This window comes from Varroa destructor, unplaced genomic scaffold (assembly GCF_002443255.2).
Source record: "Varroa destructor unplaced genomic scaffold, Vdes_3.0 BEIS01000002.1, whole genome shotgun sequence".
In the NCBI taxonomy this organism is placed as follows: Eukaryota; Metazoa; Arthropoda; class Arachnida; order Mesostigmata; family Varroidae; genus Varroa; species Varroa destructor.
The window spans coordinates 48,475,124-48,491,323 of NW_019211455.1; the positions used below are offsets into that span (position 1 = coordinate 48,475,124).

Below are 16,200 nucleotides of genomic sequence, written 5' to 3' on the forward strand. Positions count from 1 at the left end.
AACGTACAGAGGATAGATCTCACTTACAAACTTGCACTATCTGTTTCACGTATCAGGCATATTCTGAGGCCCGTAATATTCGGATAAGCTTTGCCTTCATTTAGGTACATCAACAATAATCAAATAATCGGTTGATTACCCCATAACTTAGACGGTGTTATTTAATCAATTCAAGTAACATTCAATGCAAAAAATGTCTCTCTAGCTGTTTTAGCGGAAATATGAAATCCGTCTCAAACTTGAAAATATAGCATTTTTCTCGTTTTGACATATTTACGAGACCCATTCTGCTGCTAATAACAAAGTTCCGTGTTCTAAAAATATGAGCAGATTTTGGCGTGTCCTCGACGAAAAATGTCTTCTACAACGGAACAGTCAAATCAATCGCCAGGCGAAACTCACGCGTTGACCCCTTCCCCACCAAGGGACAGCGGGGGAAGACCCAGTAACGATGGATTAGGATCAAGTGAAGAAGACAGTGACCATGAATTCGAGGGTTATGACTTAAACAGGTACGGGCTCTATATAAACTGTATACATAACGCACGTAAAACTCGGACGACTCGCCGTACGTCTCAGAGTACTACAATAGCAACAGCAGTGTCAAATAGATCTACATCTAATTCAAATTTCGAAGAGTTGAATTGATTTTGTCTGGCCGAGAAAAGAGCTTCTAGCCTTAAGGAACGAAGATTGCCTATTGCAGAATTGGATTTGACCAAATAGAAGTGCACGTTTCAGCTTGAATTGTATTAGGGATTTTTACAAAAAATTCACCTCGTGATTCTAAGATAAAACACTGTAAAGTTTATCTGTATTCTGCAGTGTAATAACAACTATCACAAATGCCGTACAGCACTGTGATCTGAATCAATTTTACAGACGTTGAATGCTGACAACATGAACGTATTCGTTGCAAGTATGGTTTTTATCCCATCATTTTTATTTTGAGATGCCACTGCTGTAGTTGAGCTATACGAAACAAATAAAAAAGAAGATTCAAAAACACAAATAATATAGTATAATGTCTGCCCGACTAGGAACCGTGCTATCGGTTTTTAAAGAAGACCCATCCTTCACCACAGATTAGAATCGATTTCAAAGGAGGTATCCATACCTCCTCCATGAGGTCCGTTTTCTTCAGAATAGGTTAGTCCAATAGTAGGTGCAACAAATAATTTCTTTCATAGAAAGTTTCGAAGCGACGAAAAGTTAGTTAGCACGCTGCGGCTCCTTGTAGCAAGGTCTGACATGTATTCAACTTAGTGGTAAGGAGTTTACTAAGTATATTGGCTGACTTCAATAAGAATTACTAATTTACGTACTGCATCTCAAAGAAAAAATGAGGAAAGTACCTCAAAGAGGAAAAAGAAAACACTCGACTGGAGTGAGTACCGTATTCCTTTGGGTTAGGTAAGTAAAATCGATTGATACATAGTACTTTTCAGTCAAAAAGTTGAAGCTTACTCTACTAGCTAGCTTCGGCATTTGGCATAGAAAAGACACCTATAACCTTACCTACCTCGTAAAGTTTTTTTAAAAATTACACGATAGGAGAGCTCTAGTCTAAAAAAGTCGATACAGTATTGTGCTGTACCCTTAATAATACCTGCATTTATTAAGCATCCTACATAAACTAGCTATATACAGGTCGATAGTCTAAAGTTTTTCTTGTTTATTGGTGTTTTAGGTGGATAGTTTTACATGCAGCTATACTTATTCCCGTAATAATCACAGTATGCTTCTTCGTCATCGATACTATCCTGAAACAAGATCAGAGAAAATATATCGAAGGCACCATGGAGAAACATCTCTACAACATGGTATGCTGATGAATCTGGTTCCACGCCTCGTATGATGATTCCTCACTGGCTCATTCATATACATAAACCTTATATAGTTCGCTTTATATAAAGGCGAATCGTTTTATACTACTCATTTTGGCAAAAAGTATTGTAGTTGAATAGACCGGGCAACGAGCAATTTGCGGCAGGTCTTCCTCTTTGAGGCTTCATTGCAAATTAACAATGCTTCATCTTGTCAACATTTGTTTACGTAGGTGTGTATGGCTCCTAGCTTTAGAGAATCTGCGTTATGTCTCCGATTGGGAGAAATTTTGGGTGGCAGCCCTTCGAAGTCCATAATGATGGACCATCCGTCGTACAACGTACCATCTGGCCATTGAATCGACAAATAAGAAATTTCTCCATGATTCATTCGAAGCACGTCTATCTCCGATGTATGGAAACCTCATAGCACCACTACATGAGTCGACTATGCTTTAAGTATCGAGTGTCTGCGATTTTAGGCCGTCATGATGTAAGTGTCGATACAGGCACCGCGGAAAACGCAGCAGCAAAAGACAAACACCGTTAAGTAAACTTCTTGGAAAAAATTATATAATTATGATTTGCCGATTATATGAATACAATGGAATAACGCTGGGATCTACGCGTTGAGGGCGAGCCGCCGAAACTGCCTGTTTTCTTCAAAGAGCTGGCTGCAAACACAGTAGTATTTTATAAGGATAACGCAAACATCGAATAAAAATTCAAAACCTCTGTTTTCACTAGAAATATTTTATTAAAATTGTTCAAAAAGTTAACTTTACAAAAATCGTTGGTATAAACATGTGAAATAATGTTTGAGTACTTCTTGACGCCGACGACAACTATCCGTCGTCACGAATAATCATAGGCACTCGATTACCGCCAGCGCGTCAGCCTATCAAAAGTGGTAATTACGAACTTTATTTTTATACGCAAAAACAAGCACTTTAGTTGTCTTAGGATATTTTGTATTCCCTTGTTAGTACACAAATTTGACACTGCTTGTCAGATTTTTAACACTCTTTTGAGTATATTTAATGCGTCGTTCGAAGTCTTCGGAGGCTTCATCCGGTTTAGACGATGGAAGTTCATTAACTGCACTCCTTTTAAACTTTTTATGTACCGCTCGTTTTCTGTCTCTGCCAGATCTCTCGGCCTCGGGAATAAAAGCGTTGGCCGGCGACTGGTGATTTCGCTGTCGCCGTATACAGAGTAGGTCTTCGTATTTGTCTATTGTTTAGTCTTTTTTTTCTTGGTCTTCGTCGACCGTTTGTAGGAAGCCTTTGTTGCCGTCTAAGAGAACCTTTTCTCCTGAGTGGAACAGCTTTGTTGCTCCATGAGCAGCTACTATACAGGGTAAACCGTACTCTCGTGCTACCACGGCACCTGAAATATTGGTCAAGTGCAGCGTGGTGAAAATAAATTTCCATTTGAATCAGTACTAGCTGCCGAAGCAGAAATTCAGTTTTATTATTCAAATCTTGTCGAGGGCAGGTCTAAATTGTCGCCGCCAAATGCAGCCTAGATCAAGGAATACAATTCGATTTCAGCATGTATAGGCTTCATACAGATAACTTCAGTGCATTTGGCATGCTTATACTAGAAGTAAACTAATGATTGCCCGATGATCCCATTAGACAAGTAACACGTATTTGGCAAATGAAAGTCAGTTATACGTACCATGAGAGATGAGACCTCCAAGTTCTGTGACAATACCCGAGAGCATCGGGAAGTATGGTGACCATCCGATGTCGGTGGCATAAGTAATCAAAATGTCCCCGGGCTGAATTTGGTGAGCATCATCCAGGCAGATGACCACACGACACGATGCTACGACTATTCCTTGCGCAACGGGTGTGCCATTAATCCGTCGTAAACCCCTCACTTCGGGACCCGGAGGGTCCATGTTCACCTAAACGAGAGCGGAAATCTTAATTCCATCTATGTAGTAGTCATTAATATTAATGAATACATATATACAATACGATGGCGTTCTAAGAAGAACGCCACTGTGTTGTAGGTTTCATTGAAGCTGGCAATGTAAGCTTGTTTGGCCATGGATATCCTGCTAGACTTGTGTTGATTAGTATCGTCAAAGCTAGTTACTGGCTAGTTAGTCAGTTACTTACCGGTTTAAATGGGAGTCCAGTACTGTGTTCAGGGTAGATGTCCTTAGATGCTCGAAGTTGGTTTTTTTTCCTGTGTATTGCACGCACGATGATTTTAGATGATCGGGTCGTAATGAGTTGCATGATCTCATTGGGTAACAGAAAGAAGATCAAATCAGGATCGGGTAAACGACCTTCGTAGACGAGTCGATTGGCCAATGTTCGGAACATCATACGGTATTTATGCGAGCTCATAATCAGATTGCTCTTTGCCCGTTCACGATTGGCGATACCATTGCGGACGCGATGCAGCAAAAAACGAAGGATACGCTGCTTCCATAGGCTCATCTGATCGAAAAACGCGGCATACATTTGTACTATAGTAACAACCATTAACTAACGTTTTCGCATACGCCGCCTTTACGAATTGCATATTTCCTACGAATTTTTTAAACTGAATGGATTTAAAGGCGCAGTACGAAGGCACTTTTGCACACAAGAAGTAATGACAGCTACATTGACAGGTAAATCATGGAGGCATTAGCTGTTTCTCACTTAGAAAATCTAACAAAACGCAGAAGGATATCGTACCTTAATTTCCATGCTGTCCACAAGCTCTTCAACGCTCACCTTCCTTTTAGGCGCAATGTCGGCCGTACCCAACATCTCCTGAATTGTCGTTACGACTGGAAGAGGATTCATTGCCCAAGGGCGGGATGCAAGATCAAACTGTAATCCAAGTGAGGTATTCAAAAAACGTATAATAAAAGTTTTTTACAATGGTAACTAAGCAGTCTTGTGTAGCTACTACGATATCAATTTGAGCCATTTGCGTTTGTCGCTTATGAAATGGTGGCGACACTTCTTTTGATCAATTCATGTACTAAAACTTCGAAGATATAAGACATAAAATTCTTTCACTTGTGTGATTTTTACACTAAAAGTTTTATGATTTTAAGGACCGAATGCCGCCGGATCAAATTTGACCGAATAGATAACACCGCACCCTATGCATGGAAGTATCTGCTTGAAATATCTTTTGCGAAATGCATTTCAAACCTCGTGCAAACAGCGATGGCCATGCTTCTGAAGAAAAACCGCAAAAAGCTCTGCTGTTTTCGTTTTGTCGCTTTTTAACTTTTCTAGCGCCTTTTCAGGAGATATCCTTTTAAACTCTTCACCGTAGTCCTTTCCTGCCTCATGGCTAATCTTCGCAAGCATCTGCGGAACGTCCGCACTTACAAGATTATTGCATGAAGCTACGACCTTAGCAAAGTCTCCGAATACTCTTTGGGTCCAACCTAAATCAAATTTAACCAAACGGGTAATTAATAAAAAGCAAATTGACATATATGTATCGTTAGAAAAAGAAAAGCAAAAATATAATTTCTCTACATACATTGTACGCACTTCCACAGCTTAGACTAGACAAGCTGCTTGCAGCAACTGCACTACGGTGATGCAAACCAGGATATCACGTTTAATGGGTGCACCAAGATGACAAACCTCCTTCGGCTTTTGAGAGCATCGCTAGTACGAACACGTTAAAGATCGTCCCGTAGTAGATCTGTTTGGAGTGGCCATTCAATGCATGTTCTTGTAGGTGTGGATTGGCCATAATTCGATGCAGTATTTCACGCGAATCCTTGCAATCGTCGAATGTTATGTTCGATTCCTGCACGACCTTTTCAGCCTCGTCTAGGATACCTTCCGCATTCCACATGTCCTACAAAGGGAACGCAGCATTTTTTTTCCTTAGACTGCATTCCTTTTCCTGTAAAATTTCTGTCCTAGAAATAGTAGGGGATTAGAACCTGACAAGTCTTCAATTTCACAGCAACTAAACCTTTTCAACGTTCTCTGTAAAAAGTTTACCTTTCGGTGTATGACGATATTGAAAGGCTAACCAATATTATAATTTGGGTTTAACCTTACTGTCTTAACGTTTGATACAAATGTAAGAACATTTTTAGTTAACTCAGGCGTCTAGAAGAGGCTCATATCATTATCATCTATTGTGTGCATTAGAAAATGACTGCCTCCAGGTAGAATCATCACTCCAATGTATTTTTATCAATTCTTTTCTTTATTCATAGGAATATAACTAGTCTTCAATTTGGCATTATTATGTTGTTATATATCGATGAGTATATCAGAGCCGTCACAAACAATTCTTCTAAAAGTACCTAAATATAAAGAAGCCAGCTTTCAAGCTAACCTTTATGAGGCTAAGAAAATTAGGTCGCCCTTCTTGAAACAGGTAGCGACGTTTATTTGCTGCCGACGTTTTCACAATATCATCGTTGATAATTCGGCCTGCCATCGAGATTGAAAACCCTCTTGACATGATATCGTCACAGGTGTAGTCTAGCACAGGCTAGAAAATGTAGAAAATAACATTATTATATTTAAAAACTAAAATTTATATGTTTTTTTGCCGACTGAGAGTCAGCTTTATAAATCGAATGTACTCCTTCGCCACAGATCCCAACACAGGCTTCATGGCTATTATGCACAGCTGGGAAGATCTCGCACCGAGAACATCAACGAAACATTTCTTTGGAATGACTAAGCGAAAGAAGCATACCGAGAATGTTGCGAAGAAACACTGACTGTTCTGTGTGAAAAAAAACTGGTCTCGAGCAAACATTATATCCCAAATTTTCTGGCCAGTTACTCGCATCCTCATTTCCTGCAGACGCAAATATAATAAAATGAAAACTGATTCAGGTTTCAGAGCCATTAATAATGTAACCGGCAACATTCTTTAATGCAGTGTTACAAAGATACAATGATGAAGTGGCTTTCTCGTTCCTAACGATCGATGTTTGTCCAGGCGATCTCCGTAAGAGATCAACAACAAAGTAGTATCAAAATAATATCTCAAAGATTCACTTGCCATCACTACTTTACCTTGAATAGTTTGGTGAAGCAACGGAAGCTTACTTCCAGGGTTAGAGGCGACACACTCCCGCCGAACACTTCACCAACGTTTGCCTTCGAAAGGCAATCGTATTCAGATGTAACGCCCGCGTCAGTTTCATGATAAAATTCGAAGTCGGTGTCTAACCGGTGCGCTGAGGTAACGGGCCGAGCCTGCAAAAGGACCAGTTTCTGGCCTCCAGGAGCGAAGGCCCATTCCGTGTCACGCTGCGAAGCGTAATGGTTCTCGATAAGGCGCGCAACCTCGCCCAATTTCTTTAGCTGTAATGGAATGATCAAATAACCAATATTTATATAATCAGTACTCTGACTCCTGACACCTGTCTTAGCCCTGGAAATATATAATAAAGTTTCTGCAGTTGTATGCAAGCGAAATTATTGCTTTTGATATCCCATAATTATGCATGAATATTTTTTTCAACTTCTCGTTGCTTTTTGTGTGTTTTATGCATCCAATTTCCATTTTTAAGTGAATTATTATTATACTGAATCATCATTGAATTACGATTTCTCTATTGTTACCCTTTGTCTAGTATAACGAAATCGCACCAGATACTGCAACTATCCTCACTCGCATAGCCTTTCTGCCTCATCAAAAAATCCCTTTAGACACAAATATGATCCTTTTTTTTTTTTTTTTTTTTTTTTTTTTATATCGGACTATTCCCATAGCTAAATAAAGCCTTCCATCTGCGTCACGATAAGTGAAAAGTAGCGCTGGCGTTACGAAAGAAGGGTACTAGCTATAAAAATCTGAGCATCGAAGTTCCATCTCTACCGTATTGGGTTCCTGTTCCCCAATATACAAGAGAATTGTCCAATGATCGCCCATCATTCGAAATATATTGTCGAAAATATACATTACCACAATCCATATTCATATCCATCACCAATAGAATTACAGATTGTGCTTGTTGTGCAGGAGGATCAAATGGGTTAACGTTAAGGTTAGTTTTTAGTTCATTTAACTTGTATTTTTCCCAATCAACTTATTTCGTATTAGAGGCATATAGTCTTCGAAAGACCACGACAGATAATGTCGAATATCGACTAGAATAAGTATTGTTACTTATGGCTAGAATGCAAATCGGTTCCTCAAACCGATCACCGTTCCAATTTTATTGCTCCATTTTTTGAGTTTCCTATTATTAACGCGAAGTGGCTGGGTTAACGTAATTAGTCATCTATTAGAAGCAGTATTCTTCTTTATAGTCTAATGTGTGACTCCAAGGACACTCGATAATGTCCGTAAGTTACAGTCCGTAGTGCACTGTTGATCCGTTTCATTTGCTGCGCTACCGCCGTCAGGCATCCTATCAGACTGCTGCCCCCTAGCCCGAAACGAAATATGTCTATGTCCGAACAGTGTCTTATTAAGATTAGCAGGCAAACCCTTTACTCACTTCGCGGACGATTAAATCAATTCTAAGCTATCTTCACTATACCGAAAGAAGTATTATCCAAAAGATAACACCTCAGCAGTTTATAGATCTGTCAAATCAGAGGCAATCTTCGTAATGGAAGATACCGAATGAACTTGTCAAATACTTACAAAATATAACACGCCAACAAACCGAGTACTGTGACATGTTTCGATTTCAGAAACTGCGACCACTGCCTCATGATTTTATCATACCATTTGCATTGTCTACTACGGGTCTTAATATAGTATGCACTTACCTGGTCTTCGTTAAGGCAGGCTTGAGTTTGGGCCTGCTGGGCTTCGCTATCGGCGACTTTAAGATTGCGGATGCCTCCACTATCGTCCATGACTGTGCGAAGTTTTTTACTTCCAAGCGTTGAGCTTACAAGTCGAGCGCCAAACTCCCCGCTCTTTTCAAGAATGAACGTATCGGGGTCTGCCGTTGCCGATACGACACTCTGCAATTAAAAATACACTAGATGTTAAGTATTTTGAACTCTAATGGTTGTAGTGTGAGCGACTACTAATCTATGCAAACGCCCCTTCGTTGGCACAGCGACCCTGCAGAAGATTTGGAACTTAAATATCTGTTTTTAGAGTTCATTAGCGACCTCAAAACGAGCTTCAGCTCGATTCCGCGGAAGGGGACCGCTACACATAAAAATACTTATTGTATCTGGGTTAATTAATTTTCCTAGATCAACATGTTACTTTACAGTACCGAAATATACTGAAACGTTAACATTTACTACTATATCGATAGTTGAATGAATTATTTTAACAACATCTGCATAGAGCGTAGGACATCGAGCAGGAAAGGAAGTATGTTGAAACTCTATTCGACCTCTCCTAGGCCGTAGTTCGCTGTGATGGTAATAAATTTCGGATTACACGTCACCGGATCCACGGTGAACATGACCCCTGAAACTTCAGATGCGACCATTTCCTGCACGCAGACCGACATACGGCAATTAATCTCCTGGCCATATCGCCTACAGGGCAGTGCACAAAAAAAACAGTAAGAAAAACATCAGACTCTTCGAGTACCGGTAGCAATCGTATACTATATTAGAAATCCGAAAGCGAAAAATACCTACATAATACATAAATAAGAAAGTGGCATATTTTAATAAAACAATATGCAGCAAGGATGAGTGTAACTCAGTACATCTACGTATAAATTATTTGTAAGAGAGCCGATAGGCCATAAAGATGTAACCGTTTTGTTGAGCGGTAGTAGCTTGTTCCCTTGTGTCTTTGCTGATACAAATAGTATTCTCTGTAGCATCCTTGCACCGATGTGGCGCACTTGTTACAAGCAAACGTATGATGACACAAACCTTCGGTACTGCAGTGCCACGAAAGAGAACTGACTGGCCCAACATTTAGCAATTGAACGAGTGATCTCGTCCAGACCTCGGCATCCGAGGAAGGTTTCCATTTGGCCGGCAGCCGACATCTCTTCTGAATCTTCGCCTACGGCCGAGGAGCGGACAGCAAAGCGCTTTGATTTAAAATCAGCTCCGAATATTCTGCTCAGCTCTTTATTGAGGTCATCTTTGATCTCGAAAGGTATCGCCGCAGAACCAATGGTGTTGACAACTCTAGAATTGAGCAGCGTAATTAGGCGAAATACAAACAATCAATTTTAAACAATTTCTTTATTTTCACTTAACTAGCCTGCAAAATAACAGTGTACAATGCACACACCTTCATATAGTAAGAACGATTCTAACTTCAACTTCAACAATGAAGCTAAGACATAAATTACATAATTGGAAATGTTCAATATATAAAACGAAGCACTTACTGTTGGCAAACGTTTTTCAATCGCTCCATATTCGTCTTCGCCCGAACGGTATCTTCGAGCTGTTGGACGGCTTGGGCTACGACATATTGTTTTGTAAAAAGATCGTATGCTACCGTGGTCACCGCCAATCCTTTCGCCACCTCGAACTAGGTATAGGGATGAGGTAAAGACATTAAGTAAGATAAGATCTTAAATAGCACCTACGTTTCAAACTGACTCATATGAAAGTTTGCGGTTGGTGTCTCTCACAAAAGTCTAGACAATAGCAAGTTCCTTTTCATAGACGACCATCGTGTATGATCCTAACAGGAGGCAATGGAAACCATTCTTTTATTATTACAAACTAGATCTTTAACATTTTTCTCCACTTCATTAATATAGCCTAACCTACTTTTTCGCAGTCCTTTGCTAATGACGTAAGAATCGCTAGTGAACTGGCCTTTCCGCCAGTGAAATTTGCATCGGCGCAGAGTCTGTTTTCGAACGAGACTATATTGCAACCTGAACCATGTTGAAGTCGAATTGGTTCTCGAATGTGAGTAGCTATCGGTAAGAGGTTAACTTCAACACGATTTCTGCAACTCATTAAATAAATGAAACAACAGTGATCAGACGCACCTTTTATAAACATTGCCGTAGTTCTACCGTATATGGAACACGAAATTATTGCTAATTGGGCAATTGATCTGATGCCCATCCAGTTAGCATCGTACGAGGAGAGCATAAATATCTGTATTAAAGCAGCAGCGATATGTCGCAATGAATTTTACTGAGATTTCATACTAGAACGGCATTTTTAGCGAATCGCTTTATGGCAAAATAGCTAACTAGTGCAATGTTTATTTTTTTTTTATATAAACGGTAATCTTGTGTATAAAAATCAAAGATTCTGAAAACCTTTGATTATCGTTCTGCTTTAACACGAAGTTCCAAGTGCTAAGCTGTTTTATATTTCAAACGACTCACCTAAGTGCCCCAAAGAACACGGCGTAACCCTCTCTGGTGTCGAAAGTCATTCTAAAGACTCGAGCAGTTCGCTTCCGAGTCTCACTGTGAAATTCGTGATTAAACGTCAGAGTGTCGAGCTCTTCGTCAAGTGTTAGCTCCATCGATGGCAAGGATCCTATAAGAACGATTTAAACGTGTGTAGCAACTTCTTCTGTTCGTCTGAGCGTCTTTACTACTGTATTATCGTATCTATCTATGGTGGAAAGGTTCGACGGAACATTTACCATTCAATCGAAGCCAATTAGCACTTCATTGAAGGAATATTCATTGCTCTGTTGCTCTATATCACCTAGTAGAAGAAGCCATTTATTGAAGTTAAGAGAGGATCATGGCGCATCAAATACGGGAGCATTCCTCTCATTTGGGCAAGAAAGCTGATGATCTTCGGTCATGGGTTTATTCGTTGTTAGAGAACAAGCATTACGTCATGGCAATCGACGAGGCAGTTAATGCTTGGACATTATCGAGATGAGGGCAATGAGATGATAAGATAACCTTGTCGCTTGCTGGGCAAAAAATAAGCTACAGTTGCTCATACTAAAAGCTTAACTAGATATTTTTCGCCTTTGGCCGGCTTCTGGCCTAAAATACCTCGCAAACTTTTATTCCTAGAGTGCCACTACGAAAGCCACGAAATGCGCATAAATATCTCGCGCAAATCAGGCGGAATATCTTACCGCATCCGAGAGTGAAGCCCCTGCAAATATCGTTCTGTTTCATTACATTGAGAGACGCGTTTTCTATTGGAAGGTGAAGAAACGATGGGAAGACGAGTACACCGTTGGTCAAGCTTTGGCTCAGACCTTTAATGGATACCTCTTCCAAGTAGACAAAGATACCGTTCTGTAAATGAACATTATTAGTAGAAATTTAGCAAAGTAAGAATGAAAAAAAAATAAGTTTAGACGGCAGAGTCACTGAAAATATCCCTACTCCTGCTTAGTCGTCATATAACATATATAAATTTCAACTCGAACTTTCGTTGCTCGCCGCCACTGCTAGCTTAATGCCGTCACAACTATATCTGCCAACATTGAAGCCAAAGTAAAAATCGTTGTTTGACATTATAAAGCAATGTAATAACGTTACGTATGACCATGTCACTCTGCCAGTTGGAGACAAAACAGTGCTACACGGTTAATGTGCTTGATAATTTGTGTGAAGCATAGCAGATGGCATCTCTGTTACTACTAAACAGATAATATAGGGAAATCGTTGGATATTTTTGGAGTGTCAGGTCGTACCCGGGTGTAACCCATGAGGGTGCCGTGGGTGTTTACAGCAGACGAAGTCTGTTCTCTACATCTTTTTTTGTAACCAAACGCGAACACTTCTTCTTCGTGAACTTCTGAAGACGCTGTTTCCTCTACGCGAACCTGAAAAAAGCATAACAAAACATGTGACTTAACAACAAGGTCCATAGATTACTCGGCCTTCTACTTCGAAAATTTTAAAGCTATTCACCAATAAATTTTAAAAAAACAGTAATTTACATACACAGAGTAACAAGTTCTACTATTTAAGGGTAAGGAACTACAACATGAATTACAAGACGGTTATTTCTGCTCAAATATTTCGCTCGGTTTCCTGATGGCACCAGGATGAACTCATTTTTAACGACTCTGCAGCCAAGCTATCAAGACCCAAAAACTGCTAGTTAGTGGCAAGTATTGTATGTTGTATAGGCCGTCAGTTGGATGTGACGGATGCCCCACAGTACTCCATCAGGCATTGAGTCTATATTGAAAAGGGCGTGGCCTTAGTTGCTTAGGGACCTTGTATAAATAAAATCAAATTCAAAAGCCGACATTCGCAAATGCCCCTGAGTAAACAACACCCGACCGAGAAACTTCTTCAATCTGCTTAAAAATAAACTTCTACATTTTTTAGAGCTCATGGATCTAAATAACCAGAACAAATCCGCATAGGTTATAAAGTGTTTACGCCATAAAATGAATAATTATGCCAATGGAATGTCATCCATAGTCTTCACTATCTTCGGCTGCGATTACTTTTAGTTGGTGGGCTGCCATCACACAAGATAACTATAACATTGACAATAACTATAATAGTTCATACTGATCATTGTCATTTCAGAATAATCAAAAACCCGCTATACATGATAAGAATTTATGAGCTAACATAAAATTTCTTCACCTTCCCGACATAAGACATAGACTGGATGATGGCATCGATTTCCTTTAAGCTGCGATTGATGCTTCCGGGATCACTAATTGTTTTGAGAAGAGAGAGTTTAGGGCTACGAGCAAGCTGCATAGCTAACAGAGGTTCCGAGTGGAACACCGCCTGATCGGCCACGCTAGTTACGAAATTACTCCTGAAAATATCAATATTAAAATCTACGTCAGTCCTAATACTAACGGTAAAATCCAATGACTCTGAAACAGAAACACACAATGTTTTATTTGGACCTTTTAACAATGAAATTCGTAATGACTATAAGTCTTTATGATGTTATACGTTTGCGCTAATTTCGATCCTGTCATACATAGTGATCTTATACTTGTCATACAGTTTTTTCCTCTTAAAATGTGTCCTTATATATATGGCGTCACAATTATTATTATTATTATTATTATTAACATTTAGAGGCAGATATTAACATGTTAGAAGTCAATATGGAGCATTAAATAACAACATTTGAAATTTTTCTATAGGTTATCGTACTAGTAGTATCTAGTGGGCTAATAAGTCGTTGCTACAAAATGCCACAGAATTCGAAAGAATTATTCATTTGTACATTTTTTTTTTCGTATACGACTAAGAAAAAATGCAACTGGCAAGTATTACAGACCAGATAAGATTTTTTAGCGAGTCTCGAGATACCTAAAAGTGTATATATATATATATATAGACACAAAGAATTAGCTGATAGCAGTTCTCGAGGGAATAATTAACGGGTTAGATGAGCGTGCAGCACTTAGTCATCATTAGGCCACGCAAAACTACTTACGTAAACACGAAGCGCACGTGATCATCTGCTCCAGTCGACTTGTTCCTGCAAGCGTTGAGAAGCGATACCCCCACATTACTATTTTTAAATTGCGTAATCTACTGGTCTAGATAGCTTTCGCCTGGTACACTAAGGAAAAGGAGGATCATTCCAACGAAACTGGCCCGTTGTTGCCAGCAGATTTAGCTATGCCGTGTTTTCACGAGTCGATCAAATGTTTGGACATCGGCATGGAGATGTAACGCAAAACTATGAAAATATATTTGTCTCAGATAGAAAATTTGTTAAAATCTGTTTAATAAATCAACCTTTTATGGTCAGTGTACATCGAACACATAAATCCCTTCTTTTGTGGAACCAGGATGCGGAACGCAACGCCTCGTAATGGTGTTTCTTTGTTGGTAACTTTCGAAAACCAACTAGAAATTGATCGCATCTATGTTTTAGGAGAGGTGGAGGTGTAATATACAATTTCTTAACGTTTAGCGTATTGGCTACACGGCCAAATGTGCACTAGGAAGGTTTGACTTCGCACTTAAAGATGTGGCCTTTATGGCCATTGTGCCAACTGTATCATCTATTTACTGTGGAAGCATCAAAAGCGACCAACTCAACAACCTTTAACACAAGAACAATTGTAATTATTTCTTCAAAAGTAATTATTTCTTTGCAAATCGCTTACTTAGGAAAATTTCTTTCACCCAATATATTTTTCTAAAACCTTGCAAAACAAAAGCTTGCATTAAAGTTGAAAAATACGGAAAATTGAAAAATGTTTGACGCTCCTTACGGAAGCCGCTGGTATATTGCGTAGACGTTAACAAATTTCTTTTATCCTCATTAAATTAAACCTGATTCTGGAATTTTATTGGCAAACCGAGCGTAGACTCAGCGATCTAGTAAGCGATCAAATAAATACTTTGTAGTTTTTTTTTGCTTTACGGCCGCTTTTCCTGATTTTCTAACCTGTCTTTTCAATTTTTTAACGACTTTTTGTCCGTGCTACAGAGAGAAATGTAGAGGCCACAAACGAGTTTGCTTCTGAAAATGCACTAATTCTTTTCCCATATGATGAAAAATAAAAATATACGAGTATAAAAAATTAAATAAGTCTAATTAAATTAGTAAAAAATAAAGCACAAAGAAACTTGGCAACCAGCTGTGTAGAATCGACATCGAAAACGCTTCATTTCAAAGAAAAGCAACAATAATGAATTCCACACTTGAAGGGCCATTCGTCATCTTTCTATGAAATTTGTTATTGCATAGGTCCAGCAAAAGCATTTATACTAACCTCAAAAGACCGTTAAATGAGATCCTCCACCGCTGCAGAGGTATAATACACTCCAGGCGCAATCCGTCCACCGCAAACGTATCCTCAGCCGAGTGATCAACGTATATGTCCTTCGACAGGACATAACTTTCTTTCTGTGTACGCAAATATAAAAACACTGTTGCGCGTTTGTCTGCGCGTCGTGTCATGAGCAAGACCATAATTTGGCCGTTGGCCGATGCTGAAAACAAGTGCAGGCCATCGTTCGCTTTATGTAGGGTATCCGCTTTCGCTGGCCATTCGACATCAAACACCTGCTGTGTTGGAAGTGCGCCATACTTGTACGGATCATTACTCGACAGGTCGAAAAGTTTAGAGAAACGCGCCTGTCGGGATGATCTGGTTAGCCAAAGTAGCAAACGAAATACGAGGTAACGCAAATATGTAAGCCAATCCAAACTACTTGGTTCAACTGTCTTGGCTGTACTGAATTTTGCCATCTTCTTATCTCTTCCGTTCTGTCTCAGTCTATCCGATACGGTCTGTACGTTGTCCGAAGGCTACACGGAAAATATTTTTACTTCTCTAAAACGTTGCCTTTTTCCGTGGTTAGAACTGTCGAGGCACCGAATCGCAAGAGCTAGCCAGCCTTACGTGTGTGATTTAAATAGACACAGAGATCAACTGTGTCTGTATGTGTACATAAGCGTCTCTGCGTGTGTATGTGTGTGTGTCTTTCTTTTATGTTGCGGTTGTTGTAAATGCACGCACAACTAGCCAAGCTCGATTTAGCCCTTTCCACACAGAAACTGACCTTTCCAGCAGAGTTAGC

General features: G+C 39.6%; 2 protein-coding genes across 2 annotated transcripts; one reads left to right on the plus strand and one right to left on the minus strand.

The window, feature by feature from the left end:
* Positions 1-87: 87 nt before the first annotated feature.
* On the plus strand, positions 88-2,569 carry LOC111244600 (uncharacterized). The gene is made up of 4 exons (XM_086981669.1): positions 88-104; positions 331-512; positions 1,691-1,823; positions 2,060-2,569. Exons 2-4 carry the CDS (start codon positions 355-357, stop codon positions 2,183-2,185), a joined length of 417 nt encoding a protein of 138 aa, XP_086837795.1. The 5' UTR covers positions 88-104; positions 331-354; the 3' UTR covers positions 2,186-2,569.
* On the minus strand, positions 2,560-16,064 carry LOC111244599 (uncharacterized). The gene is made up of 20 exons (XM_022791854.2): positions 15,390-16,064; positions 14,096-14,140; positions 13,279-13,459; positions 12,366-12,497; positions 11,799-11,964; positions 11,080-11,236; positions 10,505-10,688; positions 10,114-10,259; positions 9,644-9,907; positions 9,148-9,295; positions 8,561-8,761; positions 6,851-7,141; positions 6,525-6,629; positions 6,156-6,314; positions 5,444-5,663; positions 4,997-5,238; positions 4,529-4,666; positions 3,959-4,285; positions 3,510-3,741; positions 2,560-3,215 (listed from the first exon to the last, which is right to left on the minus strand). The coding sequence occupies exons 1-20, from the start codon at positions 15,866-15,868 to the stop codon at positions 3,067-3,069; spliced, it is 3,966 nt and encodes a 1,321-aa protein (XP_022647589.1). The 5' UTR covers positions 15,869-16,064; the 3' UTR covers positions 2,560-3,066.
* Between the last annotated feature and the right edge of the window lie 136 nt (positions 16,065-16,200).